The sequence below is a fragment of the Pseudonaja textilis genome, chromosome 5, assembly GCF_049901715.1.
Source record: "Pseudonaja textilis isolate UNSWEBS1 chromosome 5, rPseTex1.2, whole genome shotgun sequence".
Lineage (NCBI taxonomy): Eukaryota > Metazoa > Chordata > Lepidosauria > Squamata > Elapidae > Pseudonaja > Pseudonaja textilis.
Window position 1 is genome coordinate 40,952,093 of NC_141994.1, and position 15,039 is coordinate 40,967,131.

The 15,039-nt window shown below is 36.0% G+C and overlaps 1 protein-coding gene across 4 annotated transcripts; it reads left to right on the forward strand.

Annotated features, from left to right (window-relative positions):
* The first annotated feature begins 78 nt into the window (after window positions 1-78).
* Window positions 79-14,028, forward strand: MRPL42 (mitochondrial ribosomal protein L42). 4 transcript variants are annotated; one of them, XM_087934591.1, is made up of 7 exons: window positions 79-228; window positions 4,322-4,648; window positions 7,468-7,584; window positions 8,941-9,004; window positions 10,217-10,301; window positions 11,210-11,370; window positions 13,662-14,028. In XM_087934591.1, the coding sequence occupies exons 3-7, from the start codon at window positions 7,518-7,520 to the stop codon at window positions 13,705-13,707; spliced, it is 423 nt and encodes a 140-aa protein (XP_087790717.1). In that variant the 5' UTR covers window positions 79-228; window positions 4,322-4,648; window positions 7,468-7,517; the 3' UTR covers window positions 13,708-14,028. The 4 variants fall into 4 exon arrangements, with proteins under 4 accessions (XP_087790717.1, XP_087790716.1, XP_087790718.1 ...); XM_087934590.1 differs by lacking the exon at window positions 79-228 and adding an exon at window positions 7,941-8,148 and having other exon boundaries at window positions 4,616-4,648; XM_087934592.1 differs by lacking the exon at window positions 79-228 and adding an exon at window positions 5,259-5,497 and having other exon boundaries at window positions 4,618-4,648.
* The last annotated feature ends 1,011 nt before the right edge of the window (window positions 14,029-15,039 follow it).

Consider the following 15,039-nt stretch of genomic DNA (forward strand, 5'->3'; position numbering starts at 1 on the left):
CGCTCTCAAATACAGTCTTAAGCACATTTAATTCCGCTAGATCTACCAACGAGATAATATTGCATCATTCTCCCTCAGTACACAGGTAGATCAATATCTTTAAGCACCTAGGATTGGGCAAAAGGGAAACATGATCTTTTTATCCTCCTGCCCTCCGTTCAGCAAGCACAGGCTTAAAATCAAATATTGTCAAGCCTTTTGAGTATTTCTTCCGGAGCAGCTTTTGAGGTAATGCTTCCCTAATGAATGCTAATGGCAAGTTAACAAGGTTGGTTTAAATTTGTAGATTCGTGTTGTGAATACAACTTTCCCTGTTGCCTGAAATTAATAAGACCTTAATTAGCTACAGGTTGAAGTCTTTTGTTTCTAATAAAAGAATATTTGTAGTTCAGGGTTGAACTATGGAGTTCCTTGCTAGTCTCTTAAATTTGGTTGTCGTCTTTCAGACATTTCATTACCCATCTAGGTAACGATCAGTACTAGAAGGGAGTGAGGCTTCCCTGTTTACATACAAGACTTTTGCCTACTAATTGGCTCCAGCACATTTCTGCAATTAAAAAACCGATGCTGGAAAAAGGAATTTCATGCACATGTAGGTCTAAATACTTTATTTTCACTAATTTCCCCCAATTTTTCCCCAATTTTGCTGGGGATGCCGAGAAAGTTAAACAATCAGTGTGTTTCCCCACCACCCACCCATTTGTCCAATTTTCCACGTCCCTTCTTCATGTATCTGATAACCTTATTATACCTCAGTGGTCATGTAGACGTTAGAAACCATCAAAATGTAATACCTGTACATAAAGGCAGATCATATCAAACATCTGTTCAACTATCAGTACTGTATCGCTCTTGTTGTAAAAGTCAGTACATATTATATTCCATATTCCATATTGCCATTCCACTACATCCTAAACTTGCATCTTGAGGCAGCTGTCTCATAATGCCTATTGGTAATTTAATATTGTTCTTACATTGCATTTGCACTGAAAACAAATTCTTTCATACCTTCATATTTCAATTGCAACTCTATTTTGGGTGTCTCTTCTGAATCCAAGACTGGAATGATAGCTATCTGATCATGAGGCCTTCTTAGAAATGGAGTCCTTCACAAATAACTTCCTATTTCCCTGCTCCCCCAGTGGCTGTAAAATTCTGGTATTATTATGAAGGACTTATCCAGGAAGCTTGCTTTGTGATACTAATATTTCATGCCACAATTCTATATTAAAAATTATAGTTGAATTCAAAGAAAATTATTTTGAGAAAATGTGAAACATCTTTTATTTGCTGATCTGTGTTTCTTTTGCTATAGATCAGGATGTGACATGTTGTCATGGTGTCATCACATGACATATTACGACTTTTTTCTCCTTTGCTAAACTGGGCATGGGCATGGCCAGCCTGTAACTCATCCAGCCCACGGGCCACGAGTTTAACACCCCTGCTACAGATCCTTTCTTACAATTACAAATCACTCCTTCCTACTTCAGCTCTCCTGAAAATATCTCTTACACTACAGTGACATTTTAAAAACACTCTAGAAGATGTCAGCAGCAAACCACTTCCACACGGCCATATGAACATATCTGTTAAGACACCAGCAGCAGCTTGAATTGGAGAAGATGTTACATTTTCTCTAGACAGTTCAGTGTTAAACTATTTTATTTACAGAAGAAAAACTTAATGTAAATAGTCACGTGGACTGAGAATTCTGGCATCTAATTAAAGTCCAGGATGGGGAAGGCATATACCTGCTGAAGGACATGTAAACAATGCCTTACCTCAGCAGAAAGCAGCATCTGGCTGATTTTATGTGGCCTTAGAAACTAATTGGGGTCAGGCCTGATTAGTATTTGGATCATCAGGAAAAACTGGACTAGGGAGAAAGAACTCTCAGAAGAAGAAAGCAATAAATCATTTATGTACTGTTGCCAAGAAAATGGCATGTCCATAAAGCCACCAGGCATTACTTAAAAGCAATGTTACCCTTAAAGAAAGTAATATGCATTTAAAGCAACCATATTATGACACCATCACCTAAGTAATATCCAAGGGGGAAAAAACCCACCAATCTCTAGCAATACTGGGAGAAGTGGTGCCTCCATTCTACAATACCATATTTCCATTGCATTGGTCACAATGCTGCAATTCTCTGGCTGAATGACTCAGTTCTGCCTTGTGTTAAATAGATAGATAGGATTGCCAGCAACAATAAATGGAAGATGTCAAAATCTAAAAGATGGTAATGCAAAATGTTTTGAAGAATACAGGTCAGTGGTGGTATTCTATCAGTTTGGACCGGTTCTGGCATACCGGTAGCGCCGAAGATCACCGAGACCAAACTGGTTCTCTCTGAGCTGCTGTTGGGCTCACCCGCCACCTGGGCTCCCATACTGACCTTTATTCCCTGCTTTTGAAGCGCAGCTGCTTGCACGGCACAGCACAGCACATTTCTGCGCGTCAGCTGCTGAAGCAACAGGGAGAGTGCAGGAAATGGGTCGGAAAGCCTCTGTATGTGCGCAAAGTGCACATTTTGCATGTGTGCGTGTGCAAATGTGTGCACAAAGCGCACCCACCAAGCCATGCCGACTGAACTGGTGGTAAATTATTTTGAAACGCACCACTGATGCAGGTAGTCCTCGACTTACATTGTTTAGCAATCATTCAAAGTTACAACACTGAAAAAGTTATTTATGACTATTTTTCATACTACTGCTATAGCATCTCCAAGATCATGAAAATTTGGTACTTGGCAACTGGCATTTATGTGATAACCATTTGTAACCTTCCCAGCTGGCTTCTGACAAGCAAAGTCCATGGGGGAAGCCAGATTCACCTAAAAACAGTACGATTCGTAGTCACGAACCAGTAGTAACTCCAGTTGAATTCCACCCCTGTTCTGGAGGCATGTTGCTCCACTGATTAATTGTTGTCATTGTCAGGAAATTTCTCCTTAGTTCTAGGTTGCTTCTCTCCTTGATTAGTTTCCATCCATTGCTTCTTGTCCCGCCTTCAGATGCTTTAGAGAATAGTTTGACTCTCTCTTTATGGTACTATTTCTCCATCCCTATAGACATCCTGTTACCCTCTTTTTATTGTTTTAGCCTACTATAGATGATTTCTGATTTATTCTAAATTATAAAACAGGTTGTCTCCATATCTTTCCTCACTGTGCTAAAGATTTTTTTGGTCTATGTTTACATATTATTGTAGTATTGTTCTTTTATTCTGGGCTTCTGTTAGGATACAAAAATGACACTGTGGGGAGATGTGCTGAGCAAGACACTTTTTGGAAGCTCATCCAAAATACTGGATATGCCACTTCCCAACTTATTTCTCCTCTCCTCTCCTCCCATCTAGTAATGCCTCTCTCTTTTCCTTCTACACCAATTTCTGAATGTTATCCTTCCATTCTTATATCTGACAGCACTGGAATATTAAGTCTGTATTTTGGCAAATAAATATGAAACCAGCCAACCATCTCAGCACATTTTTAAGGAACAAAATATTAGCGATTTGGAACTTGGAGGACTTTTTCATTGTGGGTCCTAGGATGTTCACCTATGGTCCAACAGGTCACAAAACAGACTTACGTTAAAGTATGTTACCTACATTGATTTTCAGGTTTTGTCTAAGTTTTCCCAAACTAATTTGGAGATGCTAAGAATGGCTCTTGCAGATGCCTATCATTTCTATATTTTACAATTGCACCAAGTCTTTCCTCAAATGTAGAAACACAAGTCAAGAAATTGACTTACTTACCAGGATAGGAGGGCTTTAAACCTCCAAATACATTTTTGTTTATGTTAGAGCCTCCAGCCAAAACCAGTTATAGAATTATCTACTTGGAATTAAGAACAGTTAGATCTGAACACAAGCATGTGTTATTGCTTTGTATTATCATTGACTTGAGCTCACATAAAATTAGTTTCTAAGGACCCAATTATTAAGTGCCCCCCCCCATTCCAACAGGAGAATTTGGATGGAAAATATCCCTTGTTGATTTCACACATTAACCACTGTGTTAAATGGTTCAGTAAATCATAGTTGATCTAGTTTACATACAATTACCTCAAATTAGCCATTACCATTTTAGTCTAGCTTGTTCTAATTTATACGGTTAATATACAGTATATGCCTGTGTGTTATGTATACCAAAAATTGGATTCCGCAAACTACTGTTAATTTTATCATGAATTAGTATGTTACTATAATCATAATTTTCTATTACTGTCAAATAACTGGAAATCAGACAATTCGGCGGTATACTAGAACTAACCCAAAAACTTATTGACACAGCATTCTTTTCTTTCTGAAGTTGTCCGGAGTTTCAGGTAGGAATCATTCCCAGTTCTATCCGATGACACCCGAGATTGAACTGTTTTTCTATTTTCATACACCATGCCATGCAAAAACATAGGCTACGCTTCTGACAGAGGAAAGAAAGTAAAGTTTGTGCTGATAAACTATGAAAAGGGAACTAACTAATCGGAAAGAATCTACGCTAAGATCCATCATAACACACTCGGATAGCCTTCTCATCCGAACTACATTTCCCAATGTCCTTTGGTTGAACTTGAGATGTTCCCGGAAGTTGTTCCGAAAATTCGTCCCTATGTGATAGAGATCCGATGTCCTCTATTTGGTAAGCATTTCTGAGTTATTTTTTTCCCTCTGGATTAGACTTTTGGCTGTCTGATCACGTCCTCTTGTCCTTTCGCAAAAGATGCGCTCTGATATAGAAACTTTAGCTTATGCCGTTTAAATCGTGTAGTTGGGCACAACTGGTGTCTGATATTCTCCACGTGTTAGAATGCAGCTTCCACTCTTTTCATCCTAGTTGAATCTCCCATTCGATGGCACTTGTCGTCCAACACAGTTTACCACTCAGAGTCTCTGGGAGTAGGGCGGCATATAAATTAAATTATTAGTTAGCACCAAATTTGGTGGCTAAATTAGGGGTTATTCTATTACCACAATGATTAATAAATACTGACCGGAGTCAGATAAAATCAGTAAAATGAGAGTAATAAGTCCTAGCAGACATCTCGTTATTTCTGCCTTCCCTACTGTTTAAGCCAACTTATTACATTTTAAGACTAATTGCATAGGAATTTACAATATGTAGGTTATTATTGTAAACTGAATTTAAATATTTTAAGTATAACACCATTACAAGCCTATAATTCATATTATACCTGTTTGTGAATTTAATGGTTTAATTCTAAACCAATTCGTTGTGTTTCATTTCACAGCTCAAGACACAACTGTATTAGAGCCTGCTTTTTCCTGTATAAATTTATCCAACTTCCAAAACTGATGAACCTCCTGCTTTCCAGATAGTGCTCACTTATAAGATTTAGTTGATCCAGTCATTGTGACCACCAGTTAGCAAGATTTGGAATGACAATGAAATGGTTTCTCATTTCTGCCTTGAAATCTTTCACTGAGAATTTCAAATACTACTCTCCAAACTAAATGGATGCCACTAAAAGTCAGAATTTTTACATTTCCCAGAGATACTGTATGGAGATACTGTATCTTCCTGAAATACTTACCTAAAGATGCTTCTTTCTCTTTTCAGTGTTGGCTTAAAATCCTTTTTTTTAAAAATAATTAATGTCTATTTTAAAATACTAAAGTAGCATTTTAGCTTTTATTATTTGTTTATTCATATTTATAACATTAGTTTTTTTAATCACTTTAAAAGCCATATTGGAATAAAGATGCAAGAAGAGCCAGTTGTGCAGCTGGACTGTTAACAGTCCAGCTGCTTGTAATCCTCCCCTAGGCATGGCAACCAGCTGAATGACTTTGGGCCAGTCATCTCCTGTCAGCCTAATTATCAATGACAAGCTAGCTAAAAAATAAAACCCCATGTCACACCATGCATTGATAAGAACTAGGCAAGCGCAATGTAAAACAAGTGCATCCTGAAAATAACTGGGACAAATACTAACAGATAATCAGAGTTGGAGGGGACCTTGTAGGTCATCTAGTCCAACCCCCGCCCAAGCAGAAAACTACACCATTTCTGACAAATGGAAGTCCAATCTCTTCTTGAAAGTCTCAAGTAATGGTGTTCCCACAACTTCCAAGGGCAAGGTGTTCCATTGGTTGATTATTCTCACTGTCAGAAAGTTTGTCCTTATTTCCAGGTTAAATCTCTTCTTGTTCAGTTTCCATCCATTATTCCTTGTCTGGCCTACAGGCCCTTTAGAAAATAAATTGACCCCTTCCTCTCTGTGGCAGCCCCTCAAATATTGGAAGACCGCTATCATGTCTCCCCTGGTCCTTCTCTTTACTAGACTAGCCAAGCCCAGTTCCTGTAACCTTTCTTCATATGTTTTAGTCTCCAGACTAAGAACAAGCATGAATGTGTAGGTGGTGGGGGTGGGAATAAGTTAAAAAGCAATCAAGTTGTGTTAATTCTGCTTAGATTTGGGGCTTGTGAAAGATTAGAGACCTGAGCGCTCATTTAAAGCCACCCCATGGCAGCAATAGCTATTGCATTCAAGTAATATTTTGATAAAGAACAGATTTATTATTAATATCTTCTGCCTATTATTTTCTTTAACTTTTCTTCTATAGTTTGGTGTAGTAGTTAAGATACTGGCCTTGAAAAGGGAGAGAGTGTCCCACTTTAGCCCTGAAAGCCGATTTGGTGACCTTAGACTAGTCATTCTTTCTCAGCCCAAGTGGAACCACATAGGGTCTTTGTTGTGGGGAAATAGGAGGAGGAAGGAATACTGTATTAGCTATGTTCACCATCTTGAGTTATTTATAAACATAAAGGTAGAATAAAAATAAATAAATAGTTTTAATGCTTTTTAATAATTATTACGTAATGGTTTTAGATAATTGTTTTATATAGTTACTGTTTTACTGGATTCTAGTATGCATCACTTTTCATGAGATGAGCAGCTATATAAATTTATTAATAAATAAAAGTTAAATTTATAGGGTAGGCATATACATACTGCTATAGTAAATGAGAGACAATTTTTGACTGTTCATTACAAAAAGATTAAATAAAACTGTTTAAAATAAAGGGGGAAAACAGGTCCTGCATGGTTTATTTGACTTGGTTTCTCCTTATTTTTGCAATATCCTAATTCTACCTTGGAAATGTGTGACTTTCAAACAGTGTTTCTCAGCCATGGCAATTTCCAGATATATGGGCAAGACCCAAAATTCCACAATAGATATGGCCCTTGATGGTAATTCTGGGAACTGAAGTCCACATACCTGAACGTTGGTTTAGAGGACTATGACTAATGAAGTCATAGTCAATGACTGTGAATATGATGAAATTCCCATCTGTGGAATTAAAATAATGAATTCTCAGGCAATTTGTATTGTTAATTGCTCTCTAGCAATGCATGGAACAGCTGTTAAAATACTGGAGTAATTACCTTGTTATTGACTTAACATATTTAAGCTAATGAGCTGAATTTCAAACAGGAGTGAAGCCTGAATTGATTTGTCCAAGTTCCACTCTTTAACCAGCTACCATGGCCACAGCCTCAAGGAAGTCTATTTTGCATTTGGCAACTTTCATCAGGAAGCCTTTGCTAACTGGTAAGCATTGTGCATTCTCTGGGTATTGGAGACCAGAATACTGCTTCTTTGTGGCCAGGAGAGTAGTGACCTTACATTAGAAATCAATAGCCCATTCCAATCTTTCTGAAAAAATGAACATTATGTCAGATATTGGCCATCTGCTAATCCTCCATGTGGTGGTCTTCTTTTGCTCAAGAGACCAGGATGTTGTCACCATAAAGCTATGTTATTTGGCTTGGGAGGGACAGAGAGACTTGACTTCAATGTAAAATTGATTAAGCCCTTTTCTATTCATTCAGTACTAATATTTAGTTTATACGAGAAGAAACAGTTCTATTTTTCTGATTTTTGCTTAGTTGTCAATGTCTTTACAGGTAATCCTTGACTTATGACCATTCATTTAACAACTGTTTGAAATTATGGCTGTACTAAAAGAAGTACAACCCATCCTCACACTTAGTGTCATCATAATCTCTCTGTGGTCACACCATCAACATTTGGGGCTGGCACATATTTACGAGCCTTTCAGTGTCCCATGGTTACATGATTACCATTTGCGACTCTCCCCTGGGATTCCCAAAGGTAAAATCCATAGGAGAAAGCCAAATTTGCTTAACAACTGCATAATTCCCTTAATGACCACAGGCTAAAAAAGATAAAATTGGGTATGATTCATTTAGCAACCACTTTACTTAGCAACAGAATTTCCAGTCTTGGTTGTGATTGTAAATTGAGGACTACCTACCGTATATTCATGGATAAGGAAATATAATGGAATTTGGGGTGATAAATCTAAATTCTCAAGACTACATCAGTTAAGAGGAACAAATAATGCAGCTTCAGTGGCGACTGTAGGTATGACATATGAGCAGAAAAAGAACCTTGTTGGTCTTCCTTTTTTAAAAAAATGTAGAACTCAGTACTAGTGAGTGCTATTGAATGGCATATACTTGGATTCCCAATGTATGTAGTCTTGCCTTAAACGTCCATGAACATTAATATCCCTTCCCTACTTCACCCTTTTCTGTATGTTCTAAATCAGCCCTCCTCAGCTTGAGGTTCCCAGTTCCCATTATTCCAAGGTACCAAAGCTGAGGATATAAGAATTCCAATCCAAAATACTGGAGAAAAGCAAGTTGGATAAAATATAGAAGTCCTTTATCTTTTTCTTTCAAAGTTACACTTTGATTTACAGGTTTTGAACAGTGAAACAACTGGATTTATGCCAGAATTAAAATCCCTAAACTTATCATCAACCCCTAGATTAGCACCACAAGGTATAACCTTGGTGTTATTTTCATTCCCACAATGTTTAGAGACTGACAGTCCAGTGTGTATTCTGTTATTAATACTATTTTGCTCCTGTATTTGTAGATGCAGCCGTATTTCGTGCCTGTCCCAAATCTACCTATTCACCACTTCCTGATGACTATAACTGGCAAGTATTAACTATTCCACATGTTATCACTATTAATTTACAAAGACTGTTAAATTTGTACTGAATGGGCTGGTAACTGAATTTCATACAGTGTGCCACCACAATATCCCCAGTACACTGCAACTCCCTTGTCTTATATGTGGGTTGAAGACAGATGCAAAAACTGGTGTGTGCCTTTGTTTTAAACTAACCAGCCTGATACATTGATTAGGTTTTATTAATTAATATATATTATTTTAATTTCTAAACAGATAATAGCAGTTTTTTCATAAAGATTATTTAAACTGTGAAATAACTATCACTAGGACAGCAAATCCTGCAGAAGAATTATTTCCAATATGTGGAAGAGTATACAAAGCACTTGTGTTTTTTTTGATTCTGTAAACTGCTTCCAGTTGTTTCTGCATTTATATTGTTCTTTAATTATGAAGAGAGGTGCTATATGCAGGGTTTCTAAAAGTTGTTTCACAAAAGAATTGTCTAGCCTTTCTGCAAGTTTATATATTAGGGGCAAAATAATAAGCAGGCCCGATAGAGCCAGTATGGTCCAGTTTGTAAGTTAGCATATTATTATCATATCTCCTGAACTGAAATATATATTGTTCTGAGACAACTCAGAATTCTAGGAAATTTGACTAGAAAACTGACACGAGTGCCAAAAAATCTTGAATAATCTTTCAAATGTTTTATACATGTTTGATGTCCTTTTTAGCTGTATTACTATAGAAGTACCAAATAGTTACTTTCATTAATAGTTTTCAACAGAAATATTGAATCATCTTCTTGTTCTTTGCGTTATTTTCATCATACTGCGGGGTACACAATTTTGCATTTCACCCACCACTTTGCCGGTATGCAGCATTGGCGGGGCATACGCCCACGGCTATCATGTCTTCATGCAGGCAGTTCATCCATCCCACCCACATTGAATGTGGGTGTTTAAAATTTTCTTGTGTTTAGATTACAAATACCACCTTCAGCTCCTATGCATTGCATGTTTGCTTGTTTGTTTTTTTATGTTTATTAAAATACTTTGTTATTAAATATATTTTGGCAACGTTTAATCTTGTTACTGTTTTTTCGTTAAATATTTTATAACTTATTCAAAATAATTATGTTTAGTATATTTTTTTGTAAGTTTTAATTAAAGCACTATCTCCAATGCCATCTTTTTAAAATGGCAGGAATGTTGATGTCTATTTCATTTTCTAGCAAAGTTGAACTTGCTATGACATCAGATGGAAAGACAATTGTTTGCTATCACCCTTCAGTGGACATCCCATATGAGCACACCAAAGTAAGTTACTGAAAATTGTTATTAGTCCTAGGTAATCTTCATATATATGGTGCTGGGTGTTTATCCCATGAATGTGATTTACAAGGTAAGATCATAAAAGGTAAATATGGGAGGTAGCAAAATTACATTAATTACCTCAGATACTTTGAGCTACTTTCAAATAGATGATATAGATTCAGGTCATATAGTGCGAAAATGGTGTCCTGATAATCTCAGTACTATTAAAAGAAGTACAATATTGGCTTTAATCTTAAATATTGTTCAGGATCATTTTAAAAGGTATAAATGCTTTCATTGAGTATGGATTATCTTGAGTACAGTTATAAATGATAAGCTGTAGAGGGACTTGGCTCCCTCTCTAAAGTTTTGAGTCAGTGATTCTAATATCGATTGGAGTAACATTTAGAGAATAATACTTTTATTTCACACACAATTATATGAATTCAGTGCCACAAAATATGTAATTATTGACTCTTGTAGATTAAAGGGAGTAGGCAGAGAGGATAAACAAGTCTTCCAAATTTAAAAGGGAGCATATTGCTGGATATATGTGGTTAGGAAGGAAACAGTAAGAAAGTCAGCACGGTCTGTATGCTTTGCAGGTAAACTTCCAGGAGAAATACGGCTGCCCATTGTTGGAAATAGGATGCTAGGCTAACTATACACATTAAGAAAAGCCTTGTAAAAAGCCTTTGTAATAAGGTCTTATTAGAAAGGCTTTTTATAAAACTTTCCCTGGTGTATATTAGTATTAAGAGTTCTGCTGTCTTGTATTCCTAGCACCTCTTAGCTTTACTATGGTCAAATAGTACCAGCACATTTGGATGTGTAGTGTTAGCAAATGGAATCTCTTTGGAGAAATAGACTTTTGTTGTATTTCTTAATTTGGATGACATATACTTTGACAGCCCATTCCACAACTAGACCCAGTGACCTATAAAGAAGAAACACACGATCAAGTCCTGAAATCTAAATTAGATGAAAAGGAAGTCTACGAGAATGAGCCTACATTTGAGACACTTAGTAAAATGTTTTACACAACCAAACATCGCTGGTATCCTGTAGGACAGTAAGTATATCTGAAGGTATCAATTGTAAAATTAAAATGGAATGGAATTACAATACTTCAAGTTCTTTCCTGGTGCATAACTCAGTTGAATATGTGTCACAGGTTTGGTCTGCATTTATTGACTGATTAGGGTTCAAGGATTCAACCCTTAGGTTCATACATTCTCTGGAAATAATAGAGAAGTGGTGCTTGGAATTTGCAAGAGCAGAGCATTTCTGTTACTCATTAAGATAGCCAGTTTTTTTATTTATTTTTTTCTGTGTAAGCCTGAAACACCCACAGCATTCATACACTCATAGTTCCTCACATTTCTATCCTTCTGATTACCCTATAGGTAGATTAAGGAGGTTGGATGAGTTTCCACAGCTGAGAGTAAATCTGAACTATTTCTATGGTCTTAGACCAGTACCTTAACCACTGCACCAAAACTGAAAATAACTGCATATGCATCTTGGGTGAAAATATCTAAATGCTGGAAAAATTTGGGAACATGTTATGCTGAGTAGACACTGATATCAGCAGTACTTCTAACATTTAGATTCAAGAGTTAATTAACTATTTTTAGAAGTTAAACCATATCAATTGTTCTTTCTTCTAACTCGAAGGATTTTTTTTAAGGTACAAAATTATTTGACTTTACTAAAGCAGTTTTTTTAAATTCAGAAAATCTGGCTATTGTTCTGCATTTTCTAAAATGTAGGAGTACTGTGTTGTGCAAATACTTTGCTTTTTATTTATTTTTTTCATATCTTGGAACTCTTAGGAATGTAATAACCTCATAGAACAGGGGTCGCCAACCATTTGGACCTCAGGGACCACCAAACTCACAATTTTAGATCCCAGGGACCACTAACCGGTTTTGTGGGTATGGCTTGGTGGTCATGTGACTGGCTGGGCATGGCTTATACGTAAATATTATAAATATTTATATAAATATTGATTTTTTTTATAAAAAAGAGCAACTTTTACCCAAAATCAGGCAAAGCAGGCAGGCAGATGGAGTTGCTCACAGAATCACAGATTCATTCATTCACTAGTGGGCAACCGCTGTCATAGAAAATGTGCAGTTCTTCTTTTCTTCCTAAGAGTTCGCTTGCCTAGGAATGGCTTCACTAGCAAATTTTGTGAGAAATATATTCTGGAGTATGTTTAGTTTTACATCTCTATTTTTCAAGACCGAAACTAAGAACAAATATTTTTGTTTTATTGCTTAGTGGACCATTTTACTCCATAAACCACTTGGCCAATAAATACCTTTCAGTGAAATTGCTTCCCGGTGGAAGTAGTGAAAAAGTATCATGATTGTGGCCTGTACCTCTTTGGGAAGTTGATATGCCTTTAGCCCAGTTGATGTGCACATGAGATGCATTCTAAATGTTTTGGTGTCAATCATCTGCTCTTAAAGGAATATACAGTTTTGGAGGAGAGAGAGTTTGAGGAAGTTTCAGGTGTGTCATTGATTTCTATTATGGTCAAGAAAGCTCAAGAAGGTACTGAATTGGATGTACTCATATTGTACTTTTATGCTTAGAATGAGCAAGGTTCCTGTCAAGCCCTCAGAATTAAGAAAGACATGGTAATTCATCAAGCGGATTTCTTTATTTTTCGCTACCTCTAGACAGAATCTTGCCAAACTAAAGCACTGTACTATACAAGCCTATACTTGGGAACTATTAGGGAGGGGCTCTCTTCACTCTCTTTCTCTCACACAAATTATCTGAACTGAGTTGTCTCTTACTCCTCTGGAATGCATACTCTTCCTTATAGGAAAGACTGGATAGGTAAAATCCACCACAATTCCTTTTGAATTTGGTCCCAGACTCCCAGTTTTTTTTTAAAGAAATAATTCAGTATTGACATGGAATTCTAACTTTAGCAACATAACCAGAAGGACAGGTAACAGATTTCCAGAAAATCTTGTTTCTTTTTTCCCACCAGACATTTCAGTGAAAGTGGGAATAGTGCTGGGTATGCTTTGGTAAACTCCTATGAATATTCCAAGCAGGGTTCAGATTTTAAAAACATTTGGAATCCTTCTACAACTTACTTTTGCCCTTCAGCCAAACAATAGAAGATTTGTTACAATTACAGAAAAATTGTTTAATTTGCAGAACTGCAGAAAAATTGTTTAATTATAGGATTAATATGTCTTAACAGTTTTCCTTTATAAAGATAACATTTTCAAATGTAACTATTAATAACACTCCTAGTCTCTTTAAAAACAAGTCCTGAAATTATTTGGTGTCTGAGGCACTAGCTTAATATAATCTTTTGGATTTTTTTTCATTTAGGTATCACACTAGACGCAAGAAAACCAATACTCCCAAAGACCGATGAAATTACATTTTGTCTTTATCATCATGGAAAACAACTTTCTGTAGATGGAGTATTCATTTCTAACTAAATCCTTATCAATTTCTCCAGATAATTTGTAAAATCTAAGGATATGCAAAATAGAAGTTTCATTCCCAAATATTGCTAACTAAGTTGAACTGGTATATGTGAACCACCAGAGGGCACTACTATACAAGAATTCAGTTTTACTATACTTTTTTGGGAAGGGGGAGATCTGTGGGTGCGGGCATGTGGAAGAATATGTTAACAATTTGCAGCCAAAACCAGAAATAAAAACCAAATAATAAACTTTATAAAAAAGTACCTTTTTACCCAATTGAAAATTATTTTGTATCTCTATAAAAATAATGACCAGATTTTCTATTCCAAAAACTTCAGTAAGATTGTCAGAATCAGAATGACGGAAAAACAAATATTGAGTATAATTTTAGTCTGCTATGAGCATAGGATTTTGTTCATTGTAAAATCTAATACAAATTAAAAAAATAGAAAGTAGAAGTGCAGAAAAGAAAGAAAAGGGGAAAATACAAAAATAAAAAATAAATAAAATGACATCACAAGTGTAAACAATTTGCAAACTTATTATCCCTTAAAATACAAATGATCTCTTTCTATATCCCAATCCTTATTTACATACAAATCTATAAAGCACTATCATTACACTCTTGGTATTAGCAAAAGTCCATTTTTGTCCCTTCAAAAGAGATTCTTCAAAACTTTTAACAACTCTCTCTTGTAAATTTAATATAGGAAAATTACCTATATTGGTTTATTGTTTCTATTTTGGTTTATTGTTTTATATCCTTTTAATAACTATTATACAGCTGGTTTCTTTTATGTCTAATGTAATATCTTTTAAAATGTTGTTCTTGTACCCCATCATTTATAAATCCACTTTCAACTCTGTCAGGCAGAACTTGTTCCTCTTTCATAACATGTTTTAGGTTCAGTCTCTCCACAGAGGCAGATGTCTCTGTTGACAGTATTAACATCAGAATCCTTTTTTCAAAAAATACCTTCAATATGTCCAATGTTAGAATATTTTGTTCCATTCTGTAATTCTATAGTCAAGTTCATGTTTTCTTGTCTTCATTATAATAGCAATAGCACATAAACGTACTGTATACACCACTTCACAGTGTTTTACAACCCTCACTAAGCAGTTTATAGAGTCAGCATATTGTCCCAAACAATCTGCATTTTACCCACCTTGGAAGGATGGAAGGCTGAGTTAACCTTTAGCCTGGTGAGATTCAATCTGCCAAATTGCAGGCAGCCAGCAGGCAGCAGAAGTAGCCTGCAGTACTGCATTCT

Coding starts and splice junctions, on each gene's coding strand:
- MRPL42 (XM_087934590.1), top strand. CDS start 7,986: ATGGCTGTACTAAAAGAAGTACAACCCATCCTCACACTTAGTGTCATC. Junction 8,149..8,940: donor CTCCCCTGGGATTCCCAAAG/GTAAAATCCATA, acceptor CTGTATTTGTAG/ATGCAGCCGTATTTCGTGCC. Junction 11,371..13,661: donor CGCTGGTATCCTGTAGGACA/GTAAGTATATCT, acceptor TTTTTCATTTAG/GTATCACACTAGACGCAAGA.